The sequence below is a fragment of the Cyprinodon tularosa genome, unplaced genomic scaffold (assembly GCF_016077235.1).
Source record: "Cyprinodon tularosa strain WSP-4 unplaced genomic scaffold, ASM1607723v1 ctg871, whole genome shotgun sequence".
Taxonomy (NCBI): Eukaryota; Metazoa; Chordata; class Actinopteri; order Cyprinodontiformes; family Cyprinodontidae; genus Cyprinodon; species Cyprinodon tularosa.
Genome location: NW_024039642.1, coordinates 308820 through 324842, shown reverse-complemented (window position 1 = coordinate 324842; position 16023 = coordinate 308820). Strand labels below are relative to the sequence as shown.

The 16023-nt window shown below is 45.8% G+C and overlaps 1 protein-coding gene across 1 annotated transcript in view; it reads right to left on the bottom strand.

Annotated features, from left to right (window-relative positions):
- Nucleotides 1-16023, bottom strand: part of smtnl (smoothelin, like) — a 29859-nt gene that overhangs the window by 4295 nt on the left and 9541 nt on the right. Inside the window, exons 3-8 of the mRNA XM_038273423.1 lie at nucleotides 5408-5489; nucleotides 5085-5330; nucleotides 4317-4379; nucleotides 4175-4235; nucleotides 3967-4098; nucleotides 3768-3879 (exon numbers count right to left, since the gene is read on the bottom strand). Coding sequence (XP_038129351.1) covers nucleotides 3768-3879; nucleotides 3967-4098; nucleotides 4175-4235; nucleotides 4317-4379; nucleotides 5085-5330; nucleotides 5408-5489 — 696 coding nt within the window. The remainder of the gene's footprint in view (nucleotides 1-3767; nucleotides 3880-3966; nucleotides 4099-4174; nucleotides 4236-4316; nucleotides 4380-5084; nucleotides 5331-5407; nucleotides 5490-16023) is intronic.

Below are 16023 nucleotides of genomic sequence, written 5' to 3'. Positions count from 1 at the left end.
CTTCCTCTGAGTCTGACACAGAAAGACCCCCCAACTGGAAACATTCAACCCTTGGCAGTTTAGACCACACTGACAGACGAGAAAAAAATGTGACTATAAAATTCTCCGTTTGATGGTTTAAAGTTTAGGTTCATGACAAAACAATAATAAAAAACATTTTGGCGGCACTTCTAAGGCTTTCAAGGATAAATAAACCGCAGGACGGGTTATAAATGATTTAGATCCTGAAGGAGAGATGCTTTCCCTCCATCATTAGAGGAAACCAAACATAGGCAGTGGTCAAGCACAGTGGTGGAGGAGTGATGATTTGAGACTTCCCTGCAGGACCTGGGTTCAACCATCTGATATATATCTGATAGCCATTTCATTTTTTATTGTTAATTTGATTTTCTGCTTTTAAAGGCTGATTTAAAAGGTTTTAGGAAATGTAAAAAAAAAAAAAAAAAAGCTGCTAACTTGAAGCTGTTCTGAAACCTACACTTGTTTTTACATGCCTTTAATTTGGTTAGTACACTGGAAAAACGATCTAGAAATAAGGGAAAAAAACCCTAAATAAGTGTATTTACCCTTAATTTGAGTATGCAAATGAGATACTTTGATAATGGAATGAGTATTTTTATTCTTAAAAAAAGGAAATTAGATAAAAAAAAATGGCATCCCCCTTCTAAAAAAGATCTACCCCCCGCCTGCCTGCCTTACCGGCCGCCCAGCCATGCTAACTATGTAGGGGCAGTGATAGCCATGCTAACTATGTAGGGGCAGAAGTAGCCATGCTAACTCTGTAGGGGCAATGATACCCATGCTAACTATGTAGGGGCAGTGATAGCCATGCTAACTATGTAGGGGCAGAAGTAGCCATGCTAACTCTGTAGGGGCAATGATACCCATGCTAACTATGTAGGGGCAGTGATAGCCATGCTAACTATGTAGGGGCAGAAGTAGCCATGCTAACTTTGTAGGGGCAGAGGTAGCCATGCTAACTGTGCAGGGGCAGAGGTAGCCATGCTAACTATGTAGGGGCAGAAGTAGCCATGCTAACTCTGTAGGGGCAATGATACCCATGCTAACTATGTAGGGGCAGTGATAGCCATGCTAACTATGTAGGGGCAGAAGTAGCCATGCTAACTCTGTAGGGGCAATGATACCCATGCTAACTATGTAGGGGCAGTGATAGCCATGCTAACTATGTAGGGGCAGAAGTAGCCATGCTAACTCTGTAGGGGCAATGATACCCATGCTAACTATGTAGGGGCAGTGATAGCCATGCTAACTATGTAGGGGCAGAAGTAGCCATGCTAACTTTGTAGGGGCAGAGGTAGCCATGCTAACTGTGCAGGGGCAGAGGTAGCCATGCTAACTCTGTAGGGGCAGTGATAGCCATGCTATGTAGGGGCAGAGTTAGCCATGCTAACTCTGTAGGGGCAGTGATAGCCATGCTATGTAGGGGCAGAGGTAGCCATGCTAACTACGTAGGGGCAGAGGTAGCCATGCTAACTGTGCAGGGGCAGAGGTAGCCATGCTAACTCTGTAGGGGCAGTGATAGCCATGCTATGTAGGGGCAGAGTTAGCCATGCTAACTCTGTAGGGGCAGTGATAGCCATGCTATGTAGGGGCAGAGGTAGCCATGCTAACTATGTAGGGGCAGTGATAGCCATGCTAACTATATACGGGCAGTACTAGCCATGCTAACTATGTAGGGGCAGAGGTAGCCATGCTAACTGTGCAGGGGCAGTGATAGCCATGCTAACTATGTAGGAGCAGTGGTAGCCATGCTATGTAGGGGCAGAGGTAGCCATGCTAACTCTGTAGGGGCAGTGATAGCCATGCTATGTAGGGGCAGAGGTAGCCATGCTAACTGTGCAGGGGCAGAGGTAGCCATGCTAACTCTGTAGGGGCAGTGATAGCCATGCTATGTAGGGGCAGAGGTAGCCATGCTAACTCTGTAGGGGCAGTGATAGCCATGCTATGTAGGGGCAGAGGTAGCCATGCTAACTCTGTAGGGGCAATGATACCCATGCTAACTATGTAGGGGCAGTAATAGCCATGCTAACTATGTAGGGGCAGAAGTAGCCATGCTAACTCTGTAGGGGCAGTGATAGCCATGCTATGTAGGGGCAGAGGTAGCCATGCTAACTATGTAGAGGCAGAGGTAGCCATGCTAACTGTGTAGGGGCAGTGATAGCCATGCTATGTAGGGGCAGAGGTAGCCATGCTAACTATGTAGAGGCAGAGGTAGCCATGCTAACTGTGTAGGGGCAGAGGTAGCCATGCTAACTATGTAGGGGCAGTGATAGCCATGCTAACTATGTAGGGGCAGAAGTAGCCATGCTAACTCTGTAGGGGCAATGATACCCATGCTAACTATGTAGGGGCAGTGATAGCCATGCTAACTATGTAGGGGCAGAAGTAGCCATGCTAACTCTGTAGGGGCAGTGATAGCCATGCTAACTATGTAGGGGCAGAAGTAGCCGTGCTAACTTTGTAGGGGCAGAGGTAGCCATGCTAACTGTGCAGGGGCAGAGGTAGCCATGCTAACTCTGTAGGGGCAGTGATAGCCATGCTATGTAGGGGCAGAGTTAGCCATGCTAACTCTGTAGGGGCAGTGATAGCCATGCTATGTAGGGGCAGAGGTAGCCATGCTATGTAGGGGCAGAGGTAGCCATGCTAACTACGTAGGGGCAGAGGTAGCCATGCTAACTGTGCAGGGGCAGAGGTAGCCATGCTAACTCTGTAGGGGCAGTGATAGCCATGCTATGTAGGGGCAGAGGTAGCCATGCTAACTATGTAGGGGCAGTGATAGCCATGCTAACTATGTAGGGGCAGTGATAGCCATGCTAACTATATACGGGCAGTACTAGCCATGCTAACTATGTAGGGGCAGAGGTAGCCATGCTAACTGTGCAGGGGCAGTGATAGCCATGCTAACTATGTAGGGGCAGTGGTAGCCATGCTATGTAGGGGCAGAGGTAGCCATGCTAACTCTGTAGGGGCAGTGATAGCCATGCTATGTAGGGGCAGAGGTAGCCATGCTAACTGTGCAGGGGCAGAGGTAGCCATGCTAACTCTGTAGGGGCAGTGATAGCCATGCTATGTAGGGGCAGAGGTAGCCATGCTAACTCTGTAGGGGCAGTGATAGCCATGCTATGTAGGGGCAGAGGTAGCCATGCTAACTCTGTAGGGGCAATGATACCCATGCTAACTATGTAGGGGCAGTGATAGCCATGCTAACTATGTAGGGGCAGAAGTAGCCATGCTAACTCTGTAGGGGCAGTGATAGCCATGCTATGTAGGGGCAGAGGTAGCCATGCTAACTATGTAGAGGCAGAGGTAGCCATGCTAACTGTGTAGGGGCAGAGGTAGCCATGCTAACTATGTAGGGGCAGTGATAGCCATGCTAACTATGTAGGGGCAGAAGTAGCCATGCTAACTCTGTAGGGGCAATGATAGCCATGCTATGTAGGGGCAGAGGTAGCCATGCTAACTGTGCAGGGGCAGTGATAGCCATGCCAGTCCATGGACTGACTGCAGTTCTACTGTAAGGTGCCTTGGTCAAGGTCAGTGACCGGCGTACCTGACATGGAATAATCAGACCATGCATATTGCTTTAGGTTAACAGACTATATTCATCAGGCTATGTATGCTTCAGAAAAAGAAAAAAAAATCCACCATCCCTCTTCGTTCTTTTAACAACTCGACAACTGATCGTAACAGAGACAAAATGCAGCTGATCTGATTTGTTTTGGATCAAACTGGTGCCAATCTTTCACCTGGTAGCCAACAGTCTTAGAACGGCACCATTCCAGGAGAATCTGCTTGATGCTGCTGGCGCTGGATACGCCGAAACTCTGCGAGCGCTTCAGCCCTGCTTGTTTAGGGCGGCTGAGCAGAGGAGAGAAAAGAGACCCATCAGACGTCAGAGCACTTCTGTCCCAAAGAAACAACAGCTCAGCGCTTCTTTAGTCTCACCTCTTCCCGGCTTCAGAGTCTAATCTTTCGAATAGAGATCGACGGGTCTGAGCGCCGATGCTACGAGGGAGAGTCTGAGATCTCACCAGCTCCCGCCTCCGCTCTCCCACCTGGCCCAAGGCTCTGTCGTCTCTGTGGGGTTCACCAGCATCATATAAAGCAGTACCAAGGACATTTTCCCAAAGGTTTGTTTACTCCAAACACTCACCTGTCGGGCTGCGGCAGCCCTGAGTAGGTCACAGACTTTGCAGGAGCTGAGTTTGCTTTTTCTGGTGCAGAGATCCATCAGAGGAAATCAGCTGTGGTGTTCTTTTAATGCATGGATGATTAAAACGCTGTTTAACACTCACCCTGGAGATCTGCTGATCCCAGAGCTCCTGCAGGTGTAGACGTCCATGTCTTGGAGACAGAGGCTGACAGAAGGGAGACCAGAATCAGTTTGGGTTCGATTGTCGTCCAAAAGCAGACATGAATTATATGAAGGAGGAAAATGGTAAATGTCCTGAAGTTATATAGCGCACTGGAGTGCTTTACACTACATTCAGTTATTCATCCATTCACGCACCCACAGCTGCCCTGGGGCTCACTGACAGATGGGAAAACGTCCATCAAACATCCAGGCACCACCAGTCCCTCCGAGGGGAGCAGGCAATGCAGGTGAAGTGTCTTGCCCAAGGGCACAACAACACTGAAAGCATGAGCAGGGACTTGAACCTTTAGTGAACTTTCAGTGTAGTCCTGTTTCTCTGACTGTGACTAACTGGATGTGCTCTCTTCATCCTCTGACATGGGAGCTGGCTCGGAGCTCGTCTGCCTGGTTGTGTGTTTCCTGGACGGGGCCGCCTGTGGAGCTGGTTGACAGTTGCCTTTTGTATCTATGCTTCTTTTTCTATGTCTGCTTCTGTCTCCTTGAACCCCAGTGGGCCTCAGCAGATGGCCGCTCACACTGAGCCTGGTTCTGATGGAGGTTTCTTCCTGTTCAAAGGGAGTTTTTCCTCTCCACTGTCGCTACAAGCATGCTTAGTGTGAGGGATTGCTGAAGAGTCAATGAGTCGATGCAATCAGCTGGTTTGAGATGACATGTGTTGTGAAAATACATTTGATGAAGCTTAACACACCTTGCTGAAGGCCAGAGTCGTCTGCTGGCTGAGAGGAAGTGGGAGCGGAGTTATTGCTGGGAGAATCCTCAGAGAGCGGGGAGGACAGGGAGCCAACGGGGCTGCCGGGAGAAGGCCTGATTTCAACCGTCTTGGTTGTAGCTGTGATGGGGAGATGGGGCATCCGCAACGTGACAGGAGCTGCATGTTCAACAAGGCCGTCTGTGGGGGGGGGGATCTTTCCATGCAGAGATACGGAACGTTCCTCTGCAAGAATAATCATTCTAGGTTTAGATCAGGCTCTGAGCAAGTTGAATCTAAAATCAAATGGGAGATTCAGGTACCTGTAGCAGCAGCAGGCCCAGGCTCCAGTCCAGGGTGCATCGGGGCCGGGTCCACTTCTATCGGCTCCTCCCGCTCGATGCTCTGGAACAAAGGCTAGGTTAGAAACATATAAGCACCATCTACACTTTCCTCTGAAACCGATCTGTGCCAGGTTCAGACCGACCTTGGATCATTTAACCGTGGCGAGCTCGGCTCCTTATGACCGTTTTACACACCACATGAACACGGTTCATCGCCTCCTGGTGGCGATCTCCGGTACTACTGCCCTCTAGAGGGAAACAAGCAATCCAACATGGCGGCACCCCTAGCATTCAGGAAGTTTGCGAGAGTCAGGCGAAGAAGGCAGCGCTTTGGTGAATTTACTCAACAGAGTCGGCTTTTGGGAAGTGGATACGACAAATGATAGTCTGATCAGGGCTTACAGACGCAGGAAACAACTGCTGTTCCAAACGTTGCATTTCCGACATCTCCCGAGTGGTGCCCGACTTTACACGAGTGAATAAAGTGAATGTGATTGGTCGATTATCAAGGGGGCGGATTGTTGTGGTGGAAGGTTCGCAAGCAAGTTTGGTTGTGGCCGGTTTGTGGGAAGCATCTTGCTAACCAGTTAGCAACTTAGTGCTAGCAGGTTCCCAATGGGAAATTCCATTGGGACCAAGTAGCACTAAATTGGTGACTTAGAAACGACGCTGTCAAGGAACGCTATGGACAGCGGAAACATGCAAGAGGAGGAGAGTTTAGTGTCGGAGGTCGTGGATGAGTCTCCTCCGTCATCCATTTTTTATTCAGAGGAGGAAAGCGGGGACGAAGATGTTGTGGAAGAGGACGCCAGGGCGGCAGAAGCTTGGTTTGGTGTAGAAGGCTTCCAGCCGTACATGTTTGAGCCCTTGCCTCGCAACGCTGCCAGTTCTGTTAGCTCTACGCCTGCCGAAGACACAGACGTCCATCCCCGTGAACACTGGGACGCAACTCAATGGGAAAGGAAAGGATTCTGATTTCAACCGTTGCGTATATTAGCTGAGACACATGAATCAAGATGCTATGACAGAAAACATTTGATTGACAGATGACCGTTGATATATGATTGGCTGAATTTAGGTGTTCAGGCTGACGTAGAACTAACTGGCCTGCAGAAGATAACAGGAAAAAACACAGATTTTAAGACAGTATTGTTTAAAAAAATAGAAATTCTAAATTTTGGGACAATATGGTCTGATAATGAGAACATTTATATACATGTTAGGGCCAGAATGATTTGACATTTAAATATGATTTCCGTAAGACCTTAAATGGGACAACGAAGCATGTTTGACCCTTGGTCCTTCTAGTTGCTACCGAAAGAAACTTGGAATATATAGTATAACATACACTCAATAATTTACATACATTCTTGATTTGTGTCACTGTGTGTATTTTATTAAATATTTCACCTTATGTAGCTTTGTGGATATAGTGAGTTAACTTTTCAATGGAACTATCCCAGTTCTCAATAATATCAAGAACCAGGACTTTTTTATTTTCTTCCATTCAACCTTGACTGTAGCTGGAACAAAGAATTAGGGGGAACAATAGGTAGCTCTGGTCCCGATTAACATGGAGGTCATCTGGGTGGTTAATGGTCGTTAGGGGGCAGGAGCAGATTTACCATCAGGCAATACTAGGCAGCTGCCTTGGGCCCAAGTTCCTGGGGGCCCCATAAAACTCTGTTTCCATGTATGGTTAATACAACTATTCCTTGTTTATGCACATTAATTATGTTTTTGATAAAAATCCTTTGGCTAAAACTGTCAGGATTCGGTGTTGGTTTGGAGGACCCAAATGCAGAGGAAAGTTGGCAGAGGTGAATTTTGGTGGGTTTAATGAGGTTTACAGGTACGGAGGCAGCAATCAAAGATCCAACAAAAAATAACAACGAACCAGAACCAAGGAGACATCAGGGGAAACCAAACTCTAGGAGCCAGGGAGAGACGAGGTAAGCAGACAGACGTTAGACGAGGATCCAGCAAACAGGAACTGAAGAGGGAGGGCTTTTAAAGGGGACAGAGACAAAGAGAGGGCTAACGAGGGAATTGGAAACAGGTGAGGGCAGAGCAGAAAACAGAGCTAGGGAAAGAGGACACAAGAGGGCAGCAGAGGACAACAAATGGAAAACCAGGAAGACAGGAACTAACAAGAAAATAATAATTAAACACTAAAACAAGAAGCAAAGTAAAGCTGAATACTCTAAATAAACATAACTAAACCAAGACTGTGACAAAAACACCATCAGAACGCTGATAATATTAAGTGTGTCTCAGCCCCCCCCTTCAGTGTCCACCATATTGGATCAGTCCATTTGCTGCACATGTTCAGAAAGGTCCAAACAGAGAGCAGCAAACCATTTGAAAACAAACCATGCAAAGAGCAGTGTTGCCAACTTAGCGCTTTAGTCGCTACATTTAGCCACTTTTCAGACCCCTCTAGCACTTTTTGAAAACCACTTATTTATAAATAATAAAATTTCAAATTAAATTCTGTATCTGAATAATGGGTCTGTTTTATGTGTCGTCTTTTCAATTCAGAAGGCCCCATGCATGTCTTTGCCTAGGGCCCCAAATTTCCTAAATCCACCCATTGGGGGTTCTAATGGGTCGTTAACTCCCTTGTCAGAGTGGTTTCGGTCACATGCCTCATTGAAGTTTTTTTTAGGCAGGTTATGTCTGAGACCACCTCCTCTCTTGAGAGATGGTTTTTCCAGGTTAACAAAGATGGCTTCCTTAACCCGTCTCTCAAACCATCTGTCTTTCTTGGCCAGATTATGGACGTTGTTGTCCTCAAAGAAGTGTCCTCTGAAGCTTAGAAAAGCACCACATTGTGGAGATACGACCCAGGAGGTTGTTATTTTGTTCTTAAAGCTCAATTTTTGGCTTTATTTTCTAACACAAGAAGCTTGAGTTTGCATTGAAGAGAAACTTTCTTTGCTGCTCTGGGTTGCTAATCTAAACCCGGAAGAGACAGCTGCATCTCAAACCCACGTAGAGCTGCTGACAATTGCTTCCTCTATAGTCCGTCACACAGAGCCAGAGATGCTAACCAGCTCACTTACAAAAGAACAACACCACTGGGTCAAAAGTGCACTGGTGAAAGCTGTGCACGTTTTCTCATACTAAGACCCAAAGCACACAAACAGATCCAGAATCAGGATGTTCACAGGTTTAATGTTGCCCTCATCAAACCACATGAAAAAGACCAACTTTTTCTGACTTAAAATAAAAACATGTGGAGGAACAGATGGTGAACGTCACTCTGTTTCCTCACATGTTTGAGCAAATGCATCACTTGATCACCTTATTTCACCACCTAGTTTAGTGTTTTGGAAGGTCTGTAGCTGCAGCATCTGGTCAGAAAGCATGAAATGAAAAGATCCCAGAAGCTTTGGCATCCAGCCACAGGCTGACTGCCTCACCGTTTTATGGCTGTGGCACGAGTAACGAGGAGCCGTGCCAGGACCGACCCAGGAACACCGAGATAATGCTGCAGTTTCCCCCCAAAAAACATCCTTTATGGCATCTAAGGTCAGGTATAAAACTAGTTTATAAGGAAGTAAAAAAAATCTATTTTCTATCTATAGAACAGGCCCCGCCCATCACCTGGCATCATTCGGCTGTAATGAGCTCAGTCAGACGTGCTCCTGCTCCCACATGCTAAACTAAAGACTTAACAAAGCAAATCTCTGAAAAAAGTAAAGGTTGGAGCTAAAACAACAACCAGCTTAATACTTTTATACATGACTGTCTGGAAAGAAACGGACCGAAAGCTAAAACAGAGAACAACACGTTGCTGGCGCTGTAGAGAGGATTTGGTTTATCTCATCATGGAGGAATGCTGGCGGGTCATGAGTGTTAAAAACCGGCAAGATGAGACACAGCGTGTGGAATTGAGAGCGTCTGTGGTGAGATGTTGCTGTTGTTTAAAGGGCTGCGAACTCGTTAAATGAGGGGAAAATGGAGAATGTAGTCGACTGGAGGAGCTCAGGAGTGCGGAGCTGTCGTTTCAGGCGGCATTGATGAAAATGACAGACGAGACAAGCTGGGCTGTGGCGACACCTTTGTTTTAATTTTTATCCTTTGTATTGAGGAGGAAAACATGATAGTGCACTCAGCAAGCCTGGGGTTAAAGGTCATAGCCACAACGATCAGTAAAAAAAAAAATAATGCTTCACCAGAACATCTGAAGTGGTGCACAAAAAAATAATAATTTTTTCAAAGAAAATAGGATTTAAATATTTATTTAATGTATATTGACGGGTCCAAAATATATAAATATTTACTTGTGGTTACCATGGCAACACAGAGATGAAATGATGGAGCGCCAATGGGAAGCATTAGGGAGTCATGTGACACGGAGCTCATGTGTCTCCAGATCCTAGTGGCTCCACCATGGAGCTAAGAAACGGTTTCTTCTTCTTCTTTTTCTCTGCGTTAATTTTTTCAGATTTAAGCTGAAACAAACTAAAAGAACCAAAATGAAGAGAACATTGGTGATGCTCCAAAACATTGGTGTCGACTGATGGAATCGAAGGAGCTCAATAAGGAGCAAAGACGGGCTATTTTCCTCCTTAAATGTTTGGTTTGGCCAGCATTAGCCAGCATGGCCGCTGCTCTGCAAAAAGTTTAGAAGTAATGTGAGCGACTATGACTCTGACCTCAAGCTTTTACCTTTAAATCTAATCTAATTGTTGCTTTATTCTTTATCCTGCAGCTTCACTTGGATCCAGGCTGAGCAGAAGCAAAAGTTTTGCCAGTTTCTTCTGCTTTTTTCTCGCCTTGAAATCTGCCTGTCTGCACTGCAAAAAATGGAAATCTAAGTGAGTAATTTTTTCTTAAAATAAGTAAATTTTTTCTCGAATTGAGGACGAAAGTGTGACACTTTGCCAATGGAACAAGACAATTTACATTTGAAATAAGAAAAAACTATTGCATTGTCTTATTTTAAGAGTGAAGATACTAATTTCATTGGCAAATCATCTTATTTACCTGCTCAAATTAAGGGTAAATACACTTAATTTAAGAAATTTTTACTTATTTCTAGATCCTTTTTGCAGTGTAGGCCAAAGCCTCCTACGTCATGGAGTCTGTTGGTCCGCCTAATCATGGCGGACACAGATTTACAAAGCAACCTGCAAAGTTTTTGACTTTTAAGCTGTCAGCGTTCCTAGATTCACCAGATTCCCAAAGACTTAATCAGTATGTGGAGAATCACCACCTCCTCCAGAGGCGCGGTCTGGATGACTGTCGCTTCAAGCGTTACTTCTATCAAGCTGTTTATCCTCAGTTTGGGGACAAACAGATAAACACAAATCAAATGAACATTTTACCAAATAAAACAAAAAAACTCACCATGCTGCTGCAGTGCATGCTGGGACAGCTGTCAATCTGACTCGTCAAGTCTGCTCTGACGCATGCTGGGTAAAGAGGGAGGGGCCAGAACAAGATCCAGAGACTTTGTCCGCTCTCAGTCTGCTGTTCTAGTGAATTTGAACAGTATTATGGATGAGGCTGAAGATGTTCCACGAGGACAAAAGGTTCATTGTTCTCTGTTTGCAGAGCAACACATCAACTGATACCTGAATTTACATCACCGAGTCATTAAAACATAAAACATGTAAATAATGAGCTCATCTACTTTCTGTTTATATCAGCTCATCATTTTTTGATGTCATGGAGCAACTCAGAGAGCGATCACAGGTAGGAGGATTTGAACATGGGAACTCTTTTTGCATGAAGCCCAATGTGTCTCAGAAAAAGATGCTAACCCAGATCATCTACCTCATAGAAAAGAAGCGTTATATTATCTGTAGTGGCAGTTGTTGGTCAAGTCAAAGTTTCTAAAACTTCAAAAAAGCCACTTCTGCACTGGGGTTGGGTTTCGCTTGCATGCAATAGAAGTCGATGTCTAAAACCTTGAAGATTACATTTGAGGGTTTATTCATCCAGCTGCGAGGGAAATACTCAGACTTAACTTATAATTACGGCAAGATCTGATGCTCCAGAATAGTGAATTTCCCTTTTTTTGTGTGTTTTTTTTAAGCGAACAGGAACAGGATATGTGAGAGTACACCAGCAACTGTAGCCTTCAGTGAGAGGTTATTTGTTTTAAAAGGAGGAGAGCGAGGGATGCTCAGTGGAGCAGTGGGTAGCACTGCTGCCTTGCAGCAAGACGGTTCTATGTTCGATTCTTGGCCTGGGGTCTTTCTGCATGGAGTCTGCATGTTCTCCCTGAGCATGCGTGGGTTCTCTCTGGGTACCACGGCTTCCTCCCCCAGTCCAAAAACATGACTGTTAGGTTAATTGGCTTCTCTAAATTCTCTGGACAAAATTGTACAGTGGCTTCAGGTGTGTTTGAATGGTAGTTTGTCCTGCTTGTCTGTGTTGCCCTAACCTGACTCCGCCAGATGGATTTGCTCCGCATATCCATCTGGAAACCTTCCGTTGAAATAATTTTGGGAAGGGGCGAAAATACTGGTTAGCTGATTGGCCTATGTTGGTGATAGACGGGCCAAATAAACCAATCAGATCAATGAAGCATATGACGTACTAACAGAGCGACGACGAAGAGGAGCCAATTGATAGATCAAACTCTTGCTGAAACCAGTGGGGAGAAGAGCAAAAACATCTTTTCCTCTGAGAAAAGCCTCCAGAGCAGTGTTTTGCTCTTCTTTCAGTGAAGAAATACTCTGTAATTCCCATACAACTTGCTCGATAGCCACGCTAACGCTAGTTTCATCGGCTGAAGCCGCCATGTTCTTTAGACTGAACTGTCGCGCTTCTCGTTGCATCACACCTCAACCCGCCTCAAAGCCAACGCTGATTGGACGTTCGTTTGGTGAACGGCTCCAAATTTTCTTTAACGGAGAGTCTCCAGACTGATCTGCGAGTGAAACCTTGAAAGCTCGCGAGATCAGGATGGTCTCACCAGGCTAGTGTTGCCCTGCAATGGACTGGAGACCTGTCCAGGGTGGACCCCGCCTCTCACCTACTGACAGTTGGAGATAGGAACCATCACCCCTCGTGATCAATGAGGCATGATAGAAAATGCTGTTCCAGACATCTATAAACTCTGAAGATAACTTAACTCCTTAAATTCGTAGGGTAACTTTAAGGAGTTAACTTCTGTTGCATTTCTGAATTCTCCCAGTGGTGCTCTACTTAACATGAGTGAATAAAGTGAATTTGATTGGTCGATTATCAAGGGGGCGGGAAGGTTCGCAAGCACGTTTGGTTGTGGCCGGTTTGTGGGAAGCATCTTGCTGACCAGTTAGCATCTTAGTGCTAGCAGGTTCCCAATGGGAAATTCCATTGGGACCAAGTAGCACTAAATTGGTGACTTAGAAACGACGCTGTCAAGGAACGCTATGGACAGAGGAAACATGCAAGAGGAGGAGAGTTTAGTGTCGGAGGTCGTGGATGAGTCTCCTCCGTCATCCATTTTTTATTTAGAGGAGGAAAGCGGGGACGAAGATGTTGTGGAAGAGGACCCATGCATATTAAGCCAGAATGATTTGACATTTGAATCTGACTTCCCTACAACTTTCATTTCCAAAGAAGATGTTATATCAGCTTCATCGTCTTGCAGAGGGAGATTTAAAGCCTGATTAAAAGCTCCTATGGTCCCATCTTTCCAGGCACTAACCATGCACAGTGTGTCACCCATCTTCAGCAGCAACATTTCCTCCCAACACACTCAGGGCATGACTTCAAAATACTGCAGCTGTGAAACAATGAAGAAATCCCAGAGTTCCCAGGGTGGATTTAGCTGATGTTGCCAAGGAGGCATCCTAGAAATCTATCATCTCCTGAAGCTGAGTGCCGGCGAGTCTCCTGGGTCCTGCAGGGCAGCGAGGGAGAGCCGTCCCACTGGTTGGTCATGTATTATTAACCTGTTTCCACAGAGATGATGACAGGAACATGGTCTATTGTCTGGAAGTCATTAAGAGAGCCAGGGGCAGCTGGGAGTGGCTGCATACCTCTGTAAACCCCCCAGCATGAACACACAGACCCTGGTTACAGCCCTGGCCTTTTAAACCTCAACTCATCTTTTCTTCTCATCATTATTGGTCTGTTTTAAAGTCTAACAATAAGAAATAAAAGACAGTTTAAAGCAAACCCAGGCTGCTAAACCATCCTTTCAGAGCGGAAATGCATCAACCAAGAACAACCAAGGAGAAACTTTATGGCATGTGGTGAAGAGACACACATTGAGATCCGGTCAGGATCGTAGATCAGCTCTGAGTTTCTGTTCATTAAACAATGACTGTAAATAAAAAACACAGATAGATTTTAGAAATCGGTCTCCTAGCTGCTAGGTGGGGGCTTGGGTTGGGGTGGGGGGGCATGGAGCCACAGAGTGGATGAAGAAATAGACGTCAGATTAGGATTTTTTTGCCAGTTTTATCAAACAGACGGAAACTGTGAGACATTTAGATATTGTGGAAACAGCTGGAAATCCACACTTTCCTTAACTTTCTCAGCTAAACACTGAGGAGGAGAGTCGATGTGGGCTGATGTGCAGGGGCGGATTTAGGGAATTTAGGGCCGACAGGCAGGGGGCCCTCTGAATGGAGAGGACAACACATAAACAGCCCCATTCTCCAGATGTAGAAATGTTAATAGAATAGACATCCATTATCTGTTCTAGGTTGTGTCCCTCTCTTCTTGTCCCTTTTCTTCTTGTTTTCCTCTCTATGTTTTGTACTCAGCTGACTTTTCATGCTGTCTCTAAAGGAATGAAAGATTTTTTCCAAGCACTAAGCTCACTTAGCTGATTGCTCCTTCCTGTGTTTCCAAAAAGGCCAAAGTAAATAACCCAGTCCTTCTTTTCACTGTAGACAAGCCATGATCTGCTTATCTGTTCTCCATTTTTCATTTGGATGAAATAATAGCTGCATGAATCATGACAGCAGACAAGATAGAGGAGAGCAGGAGGCGGGGTTACCAATCTACTCGCTCTGGAGAGCAGAGTTCGCTGCTTTTAGATGTTGTCTCCAAAGTCTCCAGTAGCAGAAAAAAGTCTCTAGATTTGGCGCTAGGAGCTTTTTAGAAATCCACTTGGATCCCCGCTCTTTTTGGCCCTCATGTCCCTCCATTGTCGGACAAACTTGCCCCCACTTCCTCACCGCCTCATCTGTATCTAGACTCACAGGTAGTTTCTGATTAGCTCTCTGGCGTTGTGGCGTGGAATAGCACAGCGCAGACCACGCTTCAATATTGGGCAGAAATCCAGAATATTTGCATCATACCTGCAACGCTAACTGCTCCACACTGCGGGAGGATAACTAGTCCTTTAAAGACGTTTCATCCCAACGTTGCGTGTCCCGAGCCTGTGACATCATCAATTTTATGGATGGAAATGTTCATTTACTGTCTGGAAGCTGTGCTAAACGACATTTCTTTTCGTACGCAGTCTGTGTATACAACATGACAATAAAAGCTGTCTCAGTCTCAAAGCAGCGAGAACATCAGGTTTAAGTTGAGTAACGATTGAAGACGAGGGAATCTAAGGAGACGGAGCTCCAACTACTGCGACAGAAATGATTCAATCAGTCTGACTTTCTTCCGTTTGGATTCTTAAACCCAAACGAACAATGTCATCTAAAAGTAGTGACCTCACCATTACATCACTCTGAAAGCTTTTGATGAAGTTTTAGGTAGTTGTCATCTTCAGGCTCTCAGCAGAAGGTAGTGAAAGTGCAGACGATTCCTCACTATTAAAACCACATTTCCCGTAAATCTGGCTTCTTGCTGCTCCAGGCTTTTAAAGGTGATTTTCTCTTTCATTCCCTCGTCTGTCTGCCAACTCCAATAACAACCTCTGGTGACTCTGCAGCAGACAGAGAAAATGCTTTAAAGTGAGCCGATGATTATTTATTGGGGATTAATTTGCTGCCTTTATGCTGCAGAGTGAAACCGTAGAGAAGTCCTTACGCAGCTAAAGAGGCCCGATGAGTGAATAAAGGTAAATCAAATCGGTCCTCAGTCCTGATGATCGGATCTGGTTACCTGCTGGATGAAACTAAAGAACCTTAAAAATAAATGTTCCCTTTCATACACTGACCTTTCTAACCATCAACAAATATGCGTTTTTTTTACGTGAACAGACAGACTGTGGCCATTTCTCAATAAGCATAATTGTGCGTTCTCGTGTCCTCGTGAAACGTCATCATCCTCAACCCTAGCACTGTTCCAGTTCACTAGAACAGCAGACCGAGAACGAACAAAGTCCCCGGATGTTGTTCTGGCCCCTCCCTCTTTACCCAGCATGCATCAGAGCAAACTTGTCCGTTCTTGAGATTGACAGCTGTCCCAGCATGCACTGCGGCAGCAGCAGTTTCCTGGTCAGCGCTCACAGAGCTCGGAGTATTAAGTTGCTAATGTTAGCCCTGGCTGCTGCGGACAGGCTAACATCACGTCCGGCTGCCGCAGATGGGCTAACGTTAGCCCGTCTGCAGCAGCCAGGGCTAACGTTAGCCCGTCTGCTGCGGACAGGCTAACGCCACGTCCGGCTGCCGCAGCCAAGGCTAACGTTAGCCCGTCTGCAGCAGCCAGGGCTAACGTTAGCCCGTCTGCAGCAGCCAAGG